General features: G+C 36.8%; 2 protein-coding genes across 2 annotated transcripts; one reads left to right on the top strand and one right to left on the bottom strand.

Moving 5' to 3' along the window:
• Nucleotides 1-50: 50 nt before the first annotated feature.
• LOC103514335 lies at nt 51-9,799 on the top strand. The gene is made up of 16 exons (XM_017446187.2): nt 51-80; nt 282-339; nt 502-644; nt 1,048-1,159; nt 1,322-1,469; nt 2,890-3,127; nt 3,496-3,621; nt 3,965-4,059; nt 5,038-5,092; nt 5,514-5,757; nt 6,291-6,379; nt 6,717-6,919; nt 7,078-7,174; nt 7,803-7,963; nt 9,118-9,248; nt 9,662-9,799. The coding sequence occupies exons 1-16, from the start codon at nt 51-53 to the stop codon at nt 9,751-9,753; spliced, it is 2,022 nt and encodes a 673-aa protein (XP_017301676.2). The 3' UTR covers nt 9,754-9,799.
• A 129-nt stretch (nt 9,800-9,928) lies between these two features.
• On the bottom strand, nt 9,929-17,512 carry LOC108253014 (sulfate transporter 4.1, chloroplastic-like). Its single transcript, XM_026827338.1, has 8 exons — nt 17,494-17,512; nt 17,113-17,178; nt 16,686-16,826; nt 15,833-15,978; nt 12,990-13,145; nt 11,508-11,663; nt 11,078-11,231; nt 9,929-10,110 (listed from the first exon to the last, which is right to left on the bottom strand). The coding sequence occupies exons 1-8, from the start codon at nt 17,510-17,512 to the stop codon at nt 9,929-9,931; spliced, it is 1,020 nt and encodes a 339-aa protein (XP_026683139.1).
• Nucleotides 17,513-18,811: the final 1,299 nt, after the last annotated feature.

Genomic DNA, 18,811 nt, shown 5'->3' with positions numbered 1-18,811 from the left:
CCGAAGGTTTTTGTCGAAAAAACCTCCCATGCTTTTTTTTATTTTTCGGCATGGGGAATAGTGGGATGAAGAGAAAAAATGTGTTGGGAAAAACTTAATTGGTCCTGATTTCATGACCCCAAAATTTGTTTTTTTTTTTTTTTTTTTTTTTTTAATGCTTTATTTTTTTATTTCAATGCTTTAGTTAGACTGTAACTGTTTGCTTGATTTATCTTCATAGCTCCAGACTGCTACTATTTTGTTTATTTACTTACTTACATTTGAACTAATTTTTCTTTCAGCCCCTGAAAAATGTTGTCAATGGAGACATTAAGGTTGAGATATTTTCCAATATTACTGGTAAGTTTTTGGCTTGAATTGAAAAATTATGTATTTATTTATTTTATAAAATACAATTATAACCTAAAGAAGAAGAAAAAACATATCTCATTTTCCTAAGCACTAATGGATAAGAAGTACTATACCTACCCTGAACAATAAATATTTGAATTCCTATTCCAGATACTGAGGTGAAACTTGAGGGCAATCCCCTACCAGCTCCATTCTCTCAATCAGACCTAACATTGGGTGAAGAACTCATTGGTAACACAACACAACACAGTACTAAACAGATCATCAAGTATGCTCCTGTGGAGTTACAACATGCAAGGTAACACATTGGATTGTATTAGATTAAAATGAGGAGTAGAAAACAAATTGAAATTTTGATAGTTTTCTTGTTCTTCAATATTTATGTACATGTACAGGCTACTAGAAAGAAAAAAAAATATTGCCCAAGGCAATCTTTGCCGTTCAACCCTGAAAAGGTAATTCCATGGATTTTCTCCAAGACATACAAAAAAATGTGAGTACAACATATTGGGATGACCTTCACACCGTTGCAAATACAGATTCAAATAATGTATACAAGTGGTTTAGAACAATGTGATTTCTCAACATTTAGCCTTAAGATACCTTTTTTTTTTTTTTTTTTTTTAATGCTTTATTTTTATTTCAATGCTTTAGTTAGACTGTAACTGTTTGCTTGATTTATCTTCATGGCTCCAGACTGCTACTATGTGTTTATTTACTTACTTACATTTGAACCAATTTTTCTTTCAGCCCCTGAAAAATGTTGTCAATGGAGACATTAAGGTTGAGATATTTTCCAATATTACTGGTAAGTTTTTGGCTTGAATTGAAAAATTATGTATTTATTTATTTTATAAAATACAATTATAACCTAAAGAAGAAGAAAAAACATATCTCATTTTCCTAAGCACTAATGGATAAGAAGTACTATACCTACCCTGAACAATAAATATTTGAATTCCTATTCCAGATACTGAGGTGAAACTTGAGGGCAATCCCCTACCAGCTCCATTCTCTCAATCAGACCTAACATTGGGTGAAGAACTCATTGGTAACACAACACAACACAGTACTAAACAGATCATCAAGTATGCTCCTGTGGAGTTACAACATGCAAGGTAACACATTGGATTGTATTAGATTAAAATGAGGAGTAGAAAACAAATTGAAATTTTGATAGTTTTCTTGTTCTTCAATATTTATGTACATGTACAGGCTACTAGAAAGAAAAAAAAAATATTGCCCAAGGCAATCTTTGCCGTTCAACCCTGAAAAGGTAATTCCAAGGATTTTCTCCAAGACATACAAAAAAAAATGTGAGTACAACATATTGGGATGACCTTCACACTGTTGCAAATACAGATTCAAATAATGTATACAAGTGGTTTAGAACAATGTGATTTCTCAATATTTAGCCTTAAGATACAATGTTTTACTTACAGTATTTTACTTACACAATGCGCATTTTGATCATTTGATCATCATCAGGTGGGTATGTCAATATTTCACGAAAAAACACGAACAGAAACAGAAATGTTACCGATTTACGTGTTTTTTCATTAGTATTTTTGTGAAATATTGACATACCCACCTGATGATGATCCAATGATCGAAATGCATCATTGGATCATCATCAGGTGGGTATGTCAATATTTCACGAAAAAACACGAACAGAAACAGAAATGTTACCGATTTACGTGTTTTTTCGTTAGTATTTTTGTGAAATATTGACATACCCACCTGATGATGATCCAATGATCGAAATGCTCATCGTGTAATATACTGTAAGTAAAACATGGTATCTTAAGGCTAAAAATTGAGAAATCACATTGATTGATTTCAGGTACCATAAGCTTTGTACAAAACATTTTGATGCATTGATGTGTAAGTGTAGTGTTTTAAACCATGTATTGTTACATAATGTATTGAGGTTTAAACAAGGGGTAACGTCTCCTTATTTCTCTAATAATGTGTTCCAAAATTTGTCATGTACCTATCTATATTATATGAAATAAAGAGATATATATGTTAAAAATATATATATATATACCTCATATAAGTCATATATGTAGGTACATACATAACTCCACAGTATCACACTAGTAGTACGTACCTACTTAGTTAGTCAGCAACTTAGCACCAATCAAGTGGTTAAGTTATGTTAGGTAGGTATAAGGCCATAGAGTATAGGTTAGGTGGTTAGGTACTATTCAGTTATCAGTATCAGTCGGTTAATGACTAGGCTTACATCAGTGCTAAACTAAGCGTTAAAGTGCTTTTTAAAACTTTAAAAAATAAAAATTAAAGACTTAGTTAGGTCTTTAATTATTTTTTGTTAGAAATAAATTACTACGTATCTCGGGTAACGTCTCCTTATTTCTCTAATAATGTGTTCCAAAATTTGTCATGTACCTATCTATATTATATGAAATAAAGAGATGTATATGTTTAAAAAAAAATGATAGAATTACAAACTAGATGCATGAAGCCTCTAAAACTAAAGTGTGAGTTATAAGTAGTACGATATTATTGTTTCAGGGGCATTCTATCCAAGATAAACACAGACATCATAACCCTGAGTCTGCCTGTTTATATTCTAACCAATGGTGAAGACTATCAGAAAACAATTCTGATTGGTTCAGAGCGAGATGAGAATGGTTGGGTGACATCATTGAGTGCTAATATCACTGATGCATTCATTGAAGGAAACAATAAGAGTTTTGTAGACCAGCTCATTGAGAATCATACAAAGAAATCTTACATGTCTCCATTTGAGGTGAGAGTCTGCATTATGTTGTACCTATACAAAAAGATCACTCCAAGACTTAGGTGTAGGAACAAACAGCCCTAAAGGTCGGGTTAAGCTTATACGAATCTGCATATTGTTTTCAAACATGATACAATTTTCATAGTCTAGGGCTAGGGACATAGTGGTTTGGTGAACTATAAAACTTGGTCAGATAAAGGGTTCTTCTGGGTCTGGGGCTCCCAAAAACCCTTTTGGGTCCAAATTTTAACAAGCAAATGTCAAACTCGCGAAAGGTGATGTCTTTTTTACCCTCAAAATATTTTAGACGTGGGAAGTTGTTTTCAGGGAAAGGTTCGTGTTCTCAGCTTGTTTTTAACCTCTACTTTGTTTTTCAGTTGAAATCTACAGTAAAGAGTACATTTCTCATACAGGGTGTAACAGAAGACAACACGGTAGAGTTACATCTGACATGGGATACACCCACTATGGAAGTACCAGTGAGTGAAGCCAGCACAGATCTAGTAAGTATACATACAGGGTACGGTGTAACAGAAGACAACACGGTAGAGTTACATCTGACATGGGATACATCCACTATGGAAGTACCAGTGGGTGAAGCCAGCACAGATCTAGTAAGTAAACAGATGGTTTTTCAGGAACTATTTTTAATTTTGTAAAGTTTGACCGAGGGGATTCTAACAACAGAGGTCTCATCGTCCCGAAATGGAAGAGACAAGAAAGACAGGACAGGAGAAAGAAAAGGTTCGGCCCGAGCGGGAATCAAGCCCATAACCTAGCACTTATAATAGGTTTAAGTAGAAGTTTTAAACAAAATTTTTATCTAATCTTGATTTTCCCCCTCAGCTGCTTACATGTAAGCTGGACAGTGAAGTAAGCCTGGGCCTATGGCAGGATTTACAACGTTTAGTTAACTTCACACAGATGATAAAATCCTGGAAGAATGCCTCCATTTTTTTTTTTTTCCCCTTTTTTTTTTTTTTTTTTTTTTTTTGTACTTATTATGGATGAATATTATTTTCCGATTAATTGAGAATTACACTTTTTTTATGAATAATTGTCTTCCATTTAAATCTGTTTTGGTACATATTTAAACTGTGTTAAATAATTTTAAATGGGAATGTCTCGATTAATTATTTATTCTTTACAATCTGTTGATAAGCTTAAATAATATTTATATAATTTAAGAGTAGAATGAAATTGAAACTAGATATAAATGAACTCCCCATCCGTGGCACAAGCTCTGCTTATACGGATGGGTATACCATTTATAAGAAAAATGTATGTTCTGAGTGTTTTGTCGATCAAAAATAAATGGAAACTTGATAAATTAAATTAATCTTATCGGACGCGATACTTTGTATTTCAATATTAACATTACAACTGTACAATATACTGTTCCATTTTATTTTAATGAACTATCATGTCATTTTCATTTGACTCAATGCATTTCACATTTATGTTAATCTTGAGCAGGATAATGATTCTGAGATAGCTTGTCTAATAATTAGAACAATGTATTTCGCCTTTGAGTGAATAGCTTGCTCCTCTTTTCATTCATGAGCATTCTGGTTTCTTGTAGTCTGGTTTCCATTGAAATACCTGCAACACAAATATGAAATGTTCAGTTGCTTATTTATAAGTGCTAGGTCGCGGGTTTGATTCCCGCCCGGGGCGAATTCTATCCTAAGCAGATAAGGTTCGTTTTCAAAACGGCTGGCTTTTGAAGAGAGAAGGACAGGACAGGTGTTCTCTCTTCGACTTCGGGACGGTGAGACCTTCATTGTTACATTTCCCTTTATCAAACCTCTTAACACACACGCACAACTTGTGACTTTGCCGGAAAATGAATAGGTCTTACCTAAAGGAAATTTAGCTAAAAAGAAGGTTTACAGCAGATTCGAGGGGTAAATGCATACGAATGCCTCCACTCAAGATGTTTCCTATGAGAGAATGAACGCTGTACTTAATCCTGTAAGTATCCGTAGCCATATGAACTTTATGAAGTCGGTATAAGAAGTACTTTAAACTGTTAGCTTAGATTACTTAGAACAAGATTTTCGAGATTTTTTTCTTTTTGTAACAAGTTTTTTTTTCGAGGCAGAACTTTAACTGTTGTGATAAACCGAAAAACCATGAAACTCTGTTTCATGTTGATATAGGCCGGTTGGCGCTTCAAACTCTTGAAGTTCGCCCGCCTCCCGACACGCTTGATATCTTGACTTCACGCCTCGTTTTTTCGCTGAAATTTGTCTCTTCTGGCCTATCTGATGTACCTAGAACTTAAAATGAAATGAACATACTGCGACATAGAAGCTTGCTACAATGCTATAGTCCGAAATCAGACCCACCTTTTAATAAACTCTCTAAAGTTTCTAATATTTGTGTTACCCAGGGTTCTAGCAGTGATAGTTCTGTAGATATTCAGTCTCGCCTAGTTGATATCATAGAGGAGAACAAGCATAGTTATAATGTCACCGAGACTAGACGTAAGAAACCAGCGGGTAGTGCTGCAACCAATGCATCAGGTACTACTGGCGATGTGTTTGATGTGTCACTGGCTCAAGTAAGCACACAAGTGATACGTGGAGAGAGAACCACGCTGGATCTTAGTGATAAACTATGGACTGTACTGTCCGGTAAGTACATTTGGATTTTAAAATTTACCTTTTTTGTCAACCTAGTTAGCTTGGTTGGTAGAGCATCTGCCTTGTGAGTGCTATGTCGCGGGTTGGATTGCCGCCTGGAGCGGATTTTATCCTTAACGAATAAGGTTCGCCCTCGGAACGGCTGGCTTTCTCCTATCCTGTTTTCCTTCTCTCTTCGATTTCGGGACGATAAGACCTTAGCAGTTACAGTTCCCTCTATTAAACCTCTTTAAAAAATGCCTTTCTTTACCTTGAATGAACCTAAAGAATTCGGTGGCGTAGTGGTCAAGGCGCTCGCTTTATAATCAGGAGGACTCGAGTTCAATCCCTGTCGAGGCATGGAATTTTATCCCTACTGATACTCTCTACAAACAAGCTATTGTCCTCACGAGGCTGAGTGCACCTCGTATTCCAAGCACAAAGCTGAAAAACTTGGACTGTACCGGGAATTGAATCCAGGACTTCCAGTGTGCTAGTTTAGTGTTATTACTTTGTTTTACTAAAATCTTACTTTTCCATTACAGAATGCACTACGTACAAAGAGTTGAGTACTAGTTTCCAGTTGGTATTCCAGAAAATCCGAGCCAATATACAAGAGGGATGCAAAGTTAACGTAAGTTATCTTCGACCTTTTTAGTCAAACCTCTAACTTTTTTTACTTAGGTGTAAGGAAGTAATCAAGGTTATTTTCAAAAAATTTCATTCTCATTTTAATAGAGTACTTACTTACTTGTTAAAAGGTTATTAGCTTCACCAAATGACAATCGTCTTGAAGAACCAAATATATAAAACTATTTCATTGTTGTTGAAAGTAGAAACACACTACTATCACGTGAACTCATGGAGGGTCAGAAAGATGTGGTTCAAAGTTCTCCCATATTATACACTACACACGATAGCTACACTGCTCTTGAGAGTAATGTGTTTCTACTCTAACTATTGTTTTTCAGATTCTGGGTAAGAAGTCTGCCCGGTTTGTATGTGCTGTACGAAATCTACTCAAAGGAGATTATAGTAATCCAGAATATTGGGATAAACTGGAGATCCTGGTGGAGATGGGGATTGAGAAACTGATCAATGATTATAGCTACATATTCCTTAAAACTAATCTTGTTTATGAAGATCAGCTATTACCCCCTACACATATCCCCAAGTAAGTATACACTAGAATTATTAAACCTTATATTGTTATTTAAAAAAAAAAAAAAAAATCTGCATCTAACATCGTATTATCTTATTTACATACATAATATGTGTAATTATATCGTGTTTGAATTCTACATATTTTCGAGTTATTCTTTATTTTTTTAGATTTTCCGAGATGAGTGGTGATGAATGGGGTTCACATATGCAGAATTATCTGGACTATCTAGCCCGTCTACATACAATACTCAGTATTATACTACAGGTTAGTGCTATGAGTGATATATCACACTACAGGTTAGTGCTATGAGTGATATATCACACTACAGGTTAGTGTTATGAGGGAAACCGCGCGCTTTGACTGTTTGACAAGCTTGAGACCGTTTGAGAGAACTAGAAGGCGGAATCTTTTTCCACCACACTTTCCGGCGGTCTCGCAGGCAGTCAGATCTTGAGTGGCCGCCCAATTAATTTCATCTAAGTAACAATTCAGGAGTTATGGTGAAAAAATTTCATACAAATTACCAGTCACTTGGGATAATTGTTCCTTTATGTATGTGTTGAACAACTGTTTACCAAATTTTATCAAAATCAGACAAACTGAGATGACCACACAGAGGAAAAACTAAATGCATACGAGTTGAAACTAAGAACTCACTTCGTACAATCAAACATGTACCTATTGTAAAAAACAGCTTTTGCATTACACACTTCAAGGCACATTCTTTTTTTACGTCTATTTTGAACGGTCAGAAAATTTTCGTCCCGGCCGGGATTCGAAGCCAACACCCCTGGGTTTAGAGTCACAGCTCGTAGAAGTGAATTTGTTTCCAGGTCGAACCCAACACCCCTGGGTTGAGAGTCACAGCTCATAGAAGTGAATTTGTTTCCAGGTCGATGATTGCATCAAGTTACCTCACACGGCTCTGTCTCATTTAACTCTGGCCACATTCGATAAGGTGTGCATTACCTATGATCAAGCCGAGAACAACGCATGTCGCTATCATTATACCTGCCCCATCAGTACACTCAGTGTTAAGAAGTTTGTTACTGGGTAAGATTTTTTTACCTTTTTAAATAAATAAATAAATGCCGTTTCTTTATATTGTAACTATACACATATGGAGTTTTTTCAAAATGAGCATATGAATTGTGTTTTATTTGGAAGAAGAGATTACAAATTTTATGGAGAGAAATAGGATGGTGGAAAATTGAAGATGTTGTTGATTTCCGGTTGCCAGGATACAACTTGTTATCACGAGGGTAATTAATTATTACCAATTCTAATTAATCGAAAGTAAACACTCATAACATTTTATGTTATTATATCACAACTTTGGTGCTCACTGCAGCATTGTAGGATGAGGCTGAGTGGGCCCCGCAACAGCTAGTCACGGAATCAATCACTTGCATGATAAAATAATTTTTTTGAACGCATGTCGCTATCATTATACCTGCCCCATCAGTACACTCAGTGTTAAGAAGTTTGTTACTGGGTAAGATTTTTTTACCTTTTTAAGTAAATAAATGCCGTTTCTTTATATTGTAACTATACACATATGGAGTTTATTCAAAATGAGCATATGAATTGTGTTTTATTTGGAAGAAGAGATTACAAATTTTATGGAGAGAAATAGGATGGTGGAAAATTGAAGATGTTGTTGATTTCCGGTTGCCAGGATACAACTTGTTATCACGAGGGTAATTAATTATTACCAATTCTAATTAATCGAAAGTAAACACTCATAACATTTTATGTTATTATATCACAACTTTGGTGCTCACTGCCGCATTGTAGGATGAGGCTGAGTGGGCCCCGCAACAGCCAGTCACGGAATCAATCACTTGCATGATAAAATAATTTTTTTAACCCCGCCGGGAATCGAACCCGGGTCTCCCGTGTCAAGGCGGACGCAGTGACCACTATGCCATGGGAGCTGCTGATATTACCTTTTTAACAATTATAACTGTAGACTACAAATAAATCTGATGAATTATTAAATTATTATTTATGATAGTTTTCAACGTGTTGCTTGTTTTATCCACAGTTCCAAACTATTTTCAACATGGAGTCTACATTTATCTCACGAGTGGGAGCTGCTGATATTACCTTTTTAACAATTATAACTGTAGACTACAAATAAATCTGATGAATTATTAAATTATTATTTATGATAGTATTCAACGTGTTGCTTGTTTTATCCACAGTTCCAAACTATTTTCAACATGGAGTCTACATTTATCTCACGAAAATAAAAACAGAAAGATGTCCACCTCCTCTCTACTCACTATGAATCCTCTACTCATACACCCTGTAGCTGAACAGGACAATAAAGAAGGTAACTTTTGAAACATCCTGTATTTATTTTTATTTTTTCAGCCATGTTTTTGAAATAGCTTGGAGGGTAGTGCGTCTGCCTTGTAAGCGCTAAGTCACAGGTTCGATTCTCGCCCGGGGCGAACTTTATACTAAACAGATAAGTTCTCGGAACGACTGGTTTTCTCTTATCCTGTCTTCTTTCTCTCTTCGCTTTCGGGACGATGAAGTAGTCCTTAGTAGCTGCTACTTCTCTATCTCTCTCTATCAATACATAGTTCTCTCTATCAAACATCTTAAACGTCTTGAGTCCTTAGTAGCTGCTACTTCTCTATCTCTCTCTATCAATACATAGTTCTCTCTATCAAACATCTTAAACGTCTTGAAAAAAAAAAAACATGTGGAATAATTTTGTTTAATTTATTTTATTTTCAGATGCTGACATGAATGTTACTTTATCTCGCCTCTCTCCATTTCAACATTATTGTCTGAGAACTAACTGCAGCAAATTCGGTACGAGTAAATGAAGTGCTATCATCACTACTAGGAATAAGAAGGTGAATTTTATGCGGAGTTATCAATGAAATCATTCGTGCATTAGCAACGGCAGATGGAATGTTACCTAAAGAGACTCACCCGAGTATATGCTGGTGAATGTGGTACGTACACCACTTGCATTAGCAACGGCAGATGGAATGTTACCTAAAGAGACTCACCCGAGTATATGCTGGCGAATGTGGTACGTACACCACTTGCATTGGCGACGGCAGATCTGGTGAATGCACCACAAGTTGGCATAGAACATGCTAAGGAGCCGAATATATTACATATGGATAGGGTGAGCATTTCTTGAGTAGCATCTACTGGGCTACCACTGGAAGCAGCTGGAAATTGAATAGATTAGGAGACTGTTGTCACTGTTGAGTAGAACATAGCCATGAGACAAGGTCGATAGGTACATATTAATATCTAAATGTGAGATTGGTCCTGAGCAAGGCGAACTCTTTTTGATCTTTTTGAAAAATTTGACCGTAACCGTACATACTTATAAGTTTAGCCTGCGGACACTTTTGATCTAGATTCTATAATGAACCTCTCTGCAAAGTTTGAGCCACCTAATCCGAATATTAAAGTCAAATTCCATTTGATGTTTTTTCCAAAGTTTAGCCCTGAATAGCGAATCTTTGACCGAAATATCTAGCAAACATCAAAAATTAGAGACCAAAATTTTCGCCTGTGGCCATAAAAATTTCAATTTCGTTAATTCTGGTTTCTATAAATTGTAGCTCACAATTTTCAAAAATTTCGCCTGCGGCGCTGCTCATTTCCCCCTTTTTTGTGTTAACCTTCATCCCCCCCAGAATATGTGAATGTGTAGACTGTATAATGACAAACTTCAGGTTCATGCTTTTTAAAATTCTCCTGCGGAGCTGAAGATTAGGATTTCGATGAGACTGAATTTCTGAAGATTTTAGACCAAAATGTTCAAAAATTTTCCCTGCGGCGCTGTTATTATATTCTAAAAAAAATGCCAGTTCACTTATAGTAAATACCTATTAAGCCAGATCAAATAGAAATGGCTGTAGTAGTCTTGATCGGCTGCGGCGCAGTGGAAATAGGGTGGAAAATCTTGGAAAAGAAGACTGGAAATTTTGAAAAATTGGACTGGAAAACCGGGAAAAGTCAGGGAATTTTATTTTTCCATTTTGGTAGACACCCTGCTTAACACACACGCACAACTTGTGACTTTGCCGGAAAATGAAGAGGTCTTACCTAAAGGAAATTTAGCTAAAAAGAAGGTTTACAGCAGATTCCAGGGGTAAATGCATACAAGCAAGCTTGAATACTTACCAAACAGAATATTCTCAGCTTCTCTTATACTAGAGGCGCGATGTACATTAGCAGAGCGTAACTTCTTGAAGTTCTCTGATACACACTCGGGTAAATTAAGCAGAACCAGCTGCTGGTTTTTCTGCTCGAAATCTCGCGCCAGAGTGCCGATGCACTGAAATCAAGAACAATAATTTTGACATTACGATGACATATTTGAAAGAAGGATTTAATTTTTACTTCCTATGACTTGCTGTTTTGCTAACTGGATTCGAATCACTGCTTCTCCCAGGTATAAATCTAATGCCTTGGAAACTCTTCTACGAGTAGAATAGGATAGAAGGTATAATCTTCAAAATTAACCTTTTTCCTTTATTTTATTTTACTTGGAACGGCTTTCTTCAATATCTCTTCTATTAAAGGATAAGGAAAGTAACAAGTTCTAAATTACCTGTACTCCAGTGTAGTCAAGTATAGTAAAGTGAGTGCAGTCTAGTACTACAGGATAGTTGACTGATTGTTTACTGATGGCATTATACAGATCATCCACCTCAGGGAATGTTAAGCCCACGTCTACCTTTACCATCACATAGGTGCCGTTGATTGTCTGAAACATATAAATTTATCTTATATCGTCAAGCTGTATCCATACATATAATACATACAGATAAATTATTTATCTTATATCGTCAAGCTGTGTCCATATGCCGTTGATTGTCTGAAACATATAAATTTATCTTATATCGTCAAGCTGTATCCATACATATAATACATACAGATAAATTATTTATCTTATATCGTCAACCATCACATAGGTGCCGTTCATTGTCTGAAACATATAAATTTATCTTATATCGTCAAGCTGTATCCATACATATAATACATACAGATAAATTATTTATCTTATATCGTCAAGCTGTGTCCATATGCCGTTGATTGTCTGAAACATATAAATTTATCTTATATCGTCAAGCTGTATCCATACATATAATGCATACAGATAAATTTATCTTATATCGTCAAGCTGTGTCCATACATATAATACATACAGATAAATTTATCTTATATCGTCAAGCTGTGTCCATACATATGTAATGTAAAAAATGTAATGTAAATGCAGTTTCTTTGTGTTATTATGTCACAACTTTGGTGCTCACTGCAGCATTGTAGGATTTTTTCCCAATATCTCAATAATCCTGTCATCCAATGTTTACCTACCATGCTGGCACCGGTCGCTCTGTGCATTTACGGTGATGAATGGGGTTCACATATGCAGAATTATCTGGACTATCTAGCCCGTCTACATACAATACTCAGTATTATACTACAGGTTAGTGTTATGAGGGAAACCGCGCGCTTTGACTGTTTGACAGGCTTGAGACCATTTGAGAGAACTAGAAGGCGGAATCTTTTTCCACCACACTTTCCGGCGGTATCTCACACAGTCAGAGCTTGAGTGGCCGCCCAATGAATTTCATCTAAGTAACAATTCAGGAGTTGTGGTGAAAAAAATTCATACAAATTACCAGTCACTTGGGATAATTGTTCCTTTATGTATGTGTTGAACAACTGGTTACCAAATTTTATCAAAATCAGACAAACTGAGATGGCCACACAGAGGAAAAACTAAATGCATACGAGTTGAAACTAAGAACTCACTTCGTACAATCAAACACGTACCTATTGTAAAAAACAGCTTTTGCATGACATACTTCAAGGCACATTCTTTTTTTTTACGTCTATTTTGAACGGTCAGAAAATTTCCGTCCCGGCCAAGATCTAATGCCTTGGAAACTCTTCTACGAGTAGAATAGGATAGAAGGTATAATCTTCAAAATTAACCTTTTTCCTTTATTTTATTTTACTTCGAACGGCTTTCTTCAATATCTCTTCTATTAAGGATATCTAAGGAAAGTAGGTAGTTCTAAATTACCTGTACTCCAGTGTAGTCAAGTATAGTAAAGTGAGTGCAGTCTAGTACTACAGGATAGTTGACTGATTGTTTACTGATGGCATTATACAGATCATCCACCTCAGGGAATGTTAAGCCCACGTCTACCTTTACCATCACATAGGTGCCGTTCATTGTCTGAAACATATAAATTTATCTTATATCGTCAAGCTGTATCCATACATATAATGCCCTCGGAACGGCTGGCTTTCTCCTATCCTGTTTTCCTTCTCTCTTCGATTTCGGGACGATAAGACCTTAGCAGTTACAGTTCCCTCTATTAAACCTCTTTAAAAAATGCCTTTCTTTACCTTGAATGAACCTAAAGAATTCGGTGGCGTAGTGGTCAAGGCGCTCGCTTTATAATCAGGAGGACTCGAGTTCAATCCCTGTCGAGGCATGGAATTTTATCCCTACTGATACTCTCTACAAACAAGCTATTGTCCTCACGAGGCTGAGTGCACCTCGTATTCCAAGCACAAAGCTGAAAAACTTGGACTGTACCGGGAATTGAATCCAGGACTTCCAGTGTGCTAGTTTAGTGTTATTACTTTGTTTTACTAAAATCTTACTTTTCCATTACAGAATGCACTACGTACAAAGAGTTGAGTACTAGTTTCCAGTTGGTATTCCAAAAAATCCGAGCCAATATACAAGAGGGATGCAAACTTAACGTAAGTTATCTTCGACCTTTTCAGTCAAACCTTTAACTTTTTCTTACTTAGGTGTAAGGAAGTAATCAAGGTTATTTTCAAAAAAAAATTCAAAAATTCTCATTTTAATAGAGTACTTACTTACTTGTTAAAAGGCATTACTTTGTTTTACTAAAATCTTACTTTTCCATTACAGAATGCACTACGTACAAAGAGTTGAGTACTAGTTTCCAGTTGGTATTCCAGAAAATCCGAGCCAATATACAAGAGGGATGCAAAGTTAACGTAAGTTATCTTCGACCTTTTTAGTCAAACCTCTAACTTTTTTTACTTAGGTGTAAGGAAGTAATCAAGGTTATTTTCAAAAAATTTCATTCTCATTTTAATAGAGTACTTACTTACTTGTTAAAAGGTTATTAGCTTCACCAAATGACAATCGTCTTGAAGAACCAAATATATAAAACTATTTCATTGTTGTTGAAAGTAGAAACACACTACTATCACGTCACGTGAACTCATGGAGGGTCAGAAAGATGTGGTTCAAAGTTCTCCCACGATAGCTACACTGCTCTTGAGGAGCTTCACCAAATGACAATCGTCTTGAAGAACCAAATATATAAAACTATTTCATTGTTGTTGAAAGTAGAAACACACTACTATCACGTGAACTCATGGAGGGTCAGAAAGATGTGGTTCAAAGTTCTCCCATATTATACACTACACACGATAGCTACACTGCTCTTGAGAGTAATGTGTTTCTACTCTAACTATTGTTTTTCAGATTCTGGGTAAGAAGTCTGCCCGGTTTGTATGTGCTGTACGAAATCTACTCAAAGGAGATTATAGTAATCCAGAATATTGGGATAAACTGGAGATCCTGGTGGAGATGGGGATTGAGAAACTGATCAATGATTATAGCTACATATTCCTTAAAACTAATCTTGTTTATGAAGATCAGCTATTACCCCCTACACATATAATTTTCCTCACGAGGCTGAGTGGGCCCCGCAACAGCCAGTCACGGAATCAATCATTTGCATGATACAAATTTCTTGAAACCGCCGGGAATCGAACCCGGGTCTCCCGCGTGCAAGGCGAGCGCAGTGACCACTACGCCATGGGAGCTGACTGTGTCCATACAGATAAATTTATCTTATATCGTCAAGCTGTGTCCATATATATATAGTCGACGGCCATCGATCGACGAGATGAAATCAACACACACGCCCTCTCGTGTTTTTCTCATGCCATTAACATTATTTGTGGATTTTGTGGCGCAACATTTTTGAAGTTGGTAGCGCGTCTGCCTTGTAAGCGCTAGGCCGCGGTTCCTCTTCTCCTTGTCTATAGGAAGATCCTTCAGCTTCTGTAATGTACAAACCATATTACCTTGGCCAAGTTTAGGATATTAGAAGATCGGGATTGCAAATTTAAAAAAAGCCATTTTAATCATCAAAATTTCATCTACATGATGCCGTTTATTTCATTCCTTAATTCACAGCCGTTTCTGAGATATAAGCGTGGTTCGCAAATCACGAACCACCCTGTATAATACATACAGATAAATTTATCTTATATCGTCAAGCTGTGTCCATACATATAATACATACAGATAAATTTATCTTATATCGTCAAGCTGTGTGCAATTGTGCATATATATCGATGGACGAGATGAATCTATGTTGTCGAGGCAGGGTAGACGGTTTCAGTCGACATCAATCGTCGGCCGTCGACTTTTGTGGACACAGCTTTATAATTGAATTCGGCCCAAAAGGAATTAAATTAATCACACATATACCCGCACCCATCACACATAATTATATCCGCACCGAATATTGAACGTGCTATGACGAGAAAGAAAAACCAGGCATTTGATCGTGCTGTCGCGCTGCGGTGACTCCCGACCGTTAGCCATTGTTTATGGCAGGGCGGAGATTTAGACCCCGTTCCCACTTGTAGTGAGTTTCACTTGATTTTTTCCGAATGCCCTGTAGGCAATGTAATTTAAATGAGAGTGTTCTAACTACACACGACGCGACTTTTTTCGAACGACAAGTGAGAAGAGGCTCTTCCCGGCCTCGTCGGCGTTACGATTGTTAAAATCTTGTATTTTATTTAAATGTATTTTTATGAGGCTAAAATGTCTGTAGAGCCTCTACACTCTACACTTACCTTCATAGTGTCAATTTGTATTTTGGGTCTCGCCCACACGTACACTAGATATGTCAAGTTGAGTGACACCCCTACTGCAAGACCAACCTCTACACCGAAGTAAAGAGAGGAAGACAATGTCACTAACACTATAGCCAGGTCAAACTCTGCAAATAAAGAGAAAGCGGTGTGTGTGATGATACATACCTATGTTTTAGATGCTTAGTTGCTTCCCCTTCAGAAGTGGAGAAGAAAGATTATGATTAGGCCTGCAAGATCTTTGGAGTCTCAATCCAGAACAGCCGTGAAGTAGGGAGTCAACCTATTTTTGTTTTGGGGGAGATCATGTCACTCATGTCGATATACATATCGGTACAACGATCAGAGGGGGGTTGATTAAAAAATAATAGACTTTAAAGTAACAAGAGCTATCCCCGCGTACCTTATTAGGCTATCACGTCACGTGAGATCATGGGGAGTCGGAATGACGTGGTTCAAAGTTTTCCCATAATTTTGATTTCGTTCATGATAGCTACACTGCCCTCACGTTACGTGAACTATTAAGTACCTTGGACTAATTAGACCAAAGTTTTCCCATAATTTTGATTTCGTTCATGATAGCTACACTGCCCTCACGTTACGTGAGCTATCGAGTACCTTGGACTAATTAGATAGAAAATCTAAATTGAATATTATTGAGATTAAAACTTGAACTTCACTTCCAGCGGTGACCAATATAAGTATAGGTAACTTACTGTAGAATTTCCACAGGGGTTTAACTATCCTAATTAGACAAAATCTAAATTGAATATTATTGAGTTTAAAACTTGAACTTCACTTCCAGCGGTGACCAATATAAGTATAGGTAACTTACTGTAGAATTTCCACAGAGGTTTAACTATTTGATAGTCAACAAGGAATATGACTGCACAGATCAGAATGGAGGATAACGTGGCCTTGGGAATGAACCGGAAGAATGGAGTGATCAGCTCTAATGCCAGGAGTACAAGAGTTCCTAGAATAAACATAAAGTAGATGGACTTTAGGTTTAGGCTGGGGCAGAATTTATCCTAAACAGAATCCTCTTCGGAGCGGCTGGCTTTCTCCCATCCTGTCCTATCTTTGATCTCGAGACATTGAGACCTCCGTTATTACATCAGTTCCCTCGATCAAACTTCTTCAAAAGAAGAAAAGAAGAGGAAAAAATAATAATAATTAAGGTGCCATTCCGATCATAGTTGTATGGAGTATGTATATTTGATTCTGTCGCGAGGATCGGAATGTTACCTAAAGAGGCTCACCCGAGTATATGCTGGCGAATGTGGTACGTACACCACTTGCATTAGCGACGACAGATCTGGTGAATGCTACGTACAAACCATATTACCTTGGCCAAGTTTAGGATATTAGAAGATCGGGAGATATAGAGAGAGGCCTGGACTGCGCAAACAAGCCTGCCTGATCGTAGCGTATATGACAGGCCCTAGGGGGGTTGCCAACTATGTTGTTTTCAAATGCTCGGAGTTGACTATTAGGTCATTTTCCCTAAAGTGTGTCAGGTGTGGGATTGCCAAATATGTAGGGACACGTTATGACACAGACATTATGACTCCACGAGAATAACGCATGATACACATCAGTTTCCCCGAATAAACCTTTTTATCTTGTGTACCTTTAGGTACCTATGCGTAGTACACGCATATCGCATTACTTTCCGTGTCCATGAAACAGACTTTACCCAATTTATTAAATTATGTATGTATGTATGTACCTAGATATAATCGCCCTAAAACCTAAATACCTTGAACCCCAAAATATAAATAGTTCCCTCAACAACATTACATAATGTATAATAAGTAAATATTATACAGACCTACCACTGACACTGAACTAGGTTGGGTACGAGTTCGGTCCCATGATTTGGGTTATCCTTTGGGTATGATGGAGATTTGTGAATTCTCTGATAAGTACTACGTATATTCATTGATTAAAAGAAATGAACACTCATTAATTAATTTTTACAGTGATTTAGACAGAAATTTATAGGACACTCTTCATTTGTGGAGGGCAGTTATGTTTTAAGTTACCTTTTTCTATCTTTCCTGCTTCCTATAAGTTCTACTATTTTCTTTTTTCCATGTTTGTTTCTCTCTTTCATTTATAATTTCCCCCAAGGCGGATTTATCCTGAACGGATGGGGTTCGTTCTCGGAATAGCTGACTTTCTCCTAATATCCTGTCTTCCTTCTCTCTTCACTTTCGGGACGATAAGACCTTAGCAGTTACAGTTCCCTCTATCAAAGCTCTTCAAAATAATAATAAATAAATAAAATAATAAAAATCAAAGTTGGCAACATCGCATTCCTAGATGCAAAATAATATTAACACTAGAAGAAAACACGTGACAACGTAAGTGCCATATTGTGAGCGAGAGTCTGTCATGAGGTAATTTATATTCATTGTTTCTAATTCCCCAATATAGCGTTCAAGTGTGTAGATTAGAGATTAGATAAAGGGCACAGAGCTAGGCTCAACTTGATTTGGACTTTGAGTCAAAACCAGCTTGTTGAATGTTGATCTTTTGGAAATAACTCTAAGCTACAAGCTCAAGCTCCCATGCGCAAGACAGACTTGTGTGAATGGATCTTTCGATATTTTGTCGGCTTATCCATATGCCTACCTAGGTACGTCTCATAGAATTCATAGATACAAATAGGTATAGGTAGGTACATATGATTTGGATCCGAGGCGCCAAAACAACAACGGGTGGGCGTTTAACGCAACTTCCTATAGATGGCACGGTATTGAAATGTAAAGGACAGCGGAAGACTGAAGGTCGCATTAAGTAACTGAAAAATTGCTTACGATATCAAAAGCGTGTGGGTAGGCATGCAAACGTCAAGAGTTCGAAGCGACGCGACACCCGACCTATATTTACAGGAAACACAATTATACAGGTTGCTGTTTTCAACTCAACTTCTCTCCTTCGTACCTACTTCTT

The sequence above is a fragment of the Diaphorina citri genome, unplaced genomic scaffold (assembly GCF_000475195.1).
Source record: "Diaphorina citri unplaced genomic scaffold, Diaci psyllid genome assembly version 1.1 scaffold1124, whole genome shotgun sequence".
Classification (NCBI taxonomy): domain Eukaryota; kingdom Metazoa; phylum Arthropoda; class Insecta; order Hemiptera; family Psyllidae; genus Diaphorina; species Diaphorina citri.
Note: the sequence above shows the minus strand (reverse complement) of the source record. Positions and strands in the feature narration are given on the sequence as shown.

Bases quoted from the DNA above. Each gene is read 5' to 3' on its own strand.
- LOC108253014 (XM_026827338.1), bottom strand. The intron at 16,827-17,112 runs GTGAGCCTCTTT...TGTTTATTCTAG, and splicing joins ATTCGCCAGCATATACTCGG to GAACTCTTGTACTCCTGGCA. The intron at 10,111-11,077 runs GTAAGTATTCAA...TTCAATTTCCAG, and splicing joins AGCTGAGAATATTCTGTTTG to CTGCTTCCAGTGGTAGCCCA.
- LOC103514335 (XM_017446187.2), top strand. From the start codon at position 51: ATGGGGAATAGTGGGATGAAGAGAAAAAAT. The intron at 1,470-2,889 runs GTAACACATTGG...TTATTGTTTCAG, and splicing joins GTGGAGTTACAACATGCAAG to GGGCATTCTATCCAAGATAA. The intron at 3,128-3,495 runs GTGAGAGTCTGC...TTTGTTTTTCAG, and splicing joins CTTACATGTCTCCATTTGAG to TTGAAATCTACAGTAAAGAG.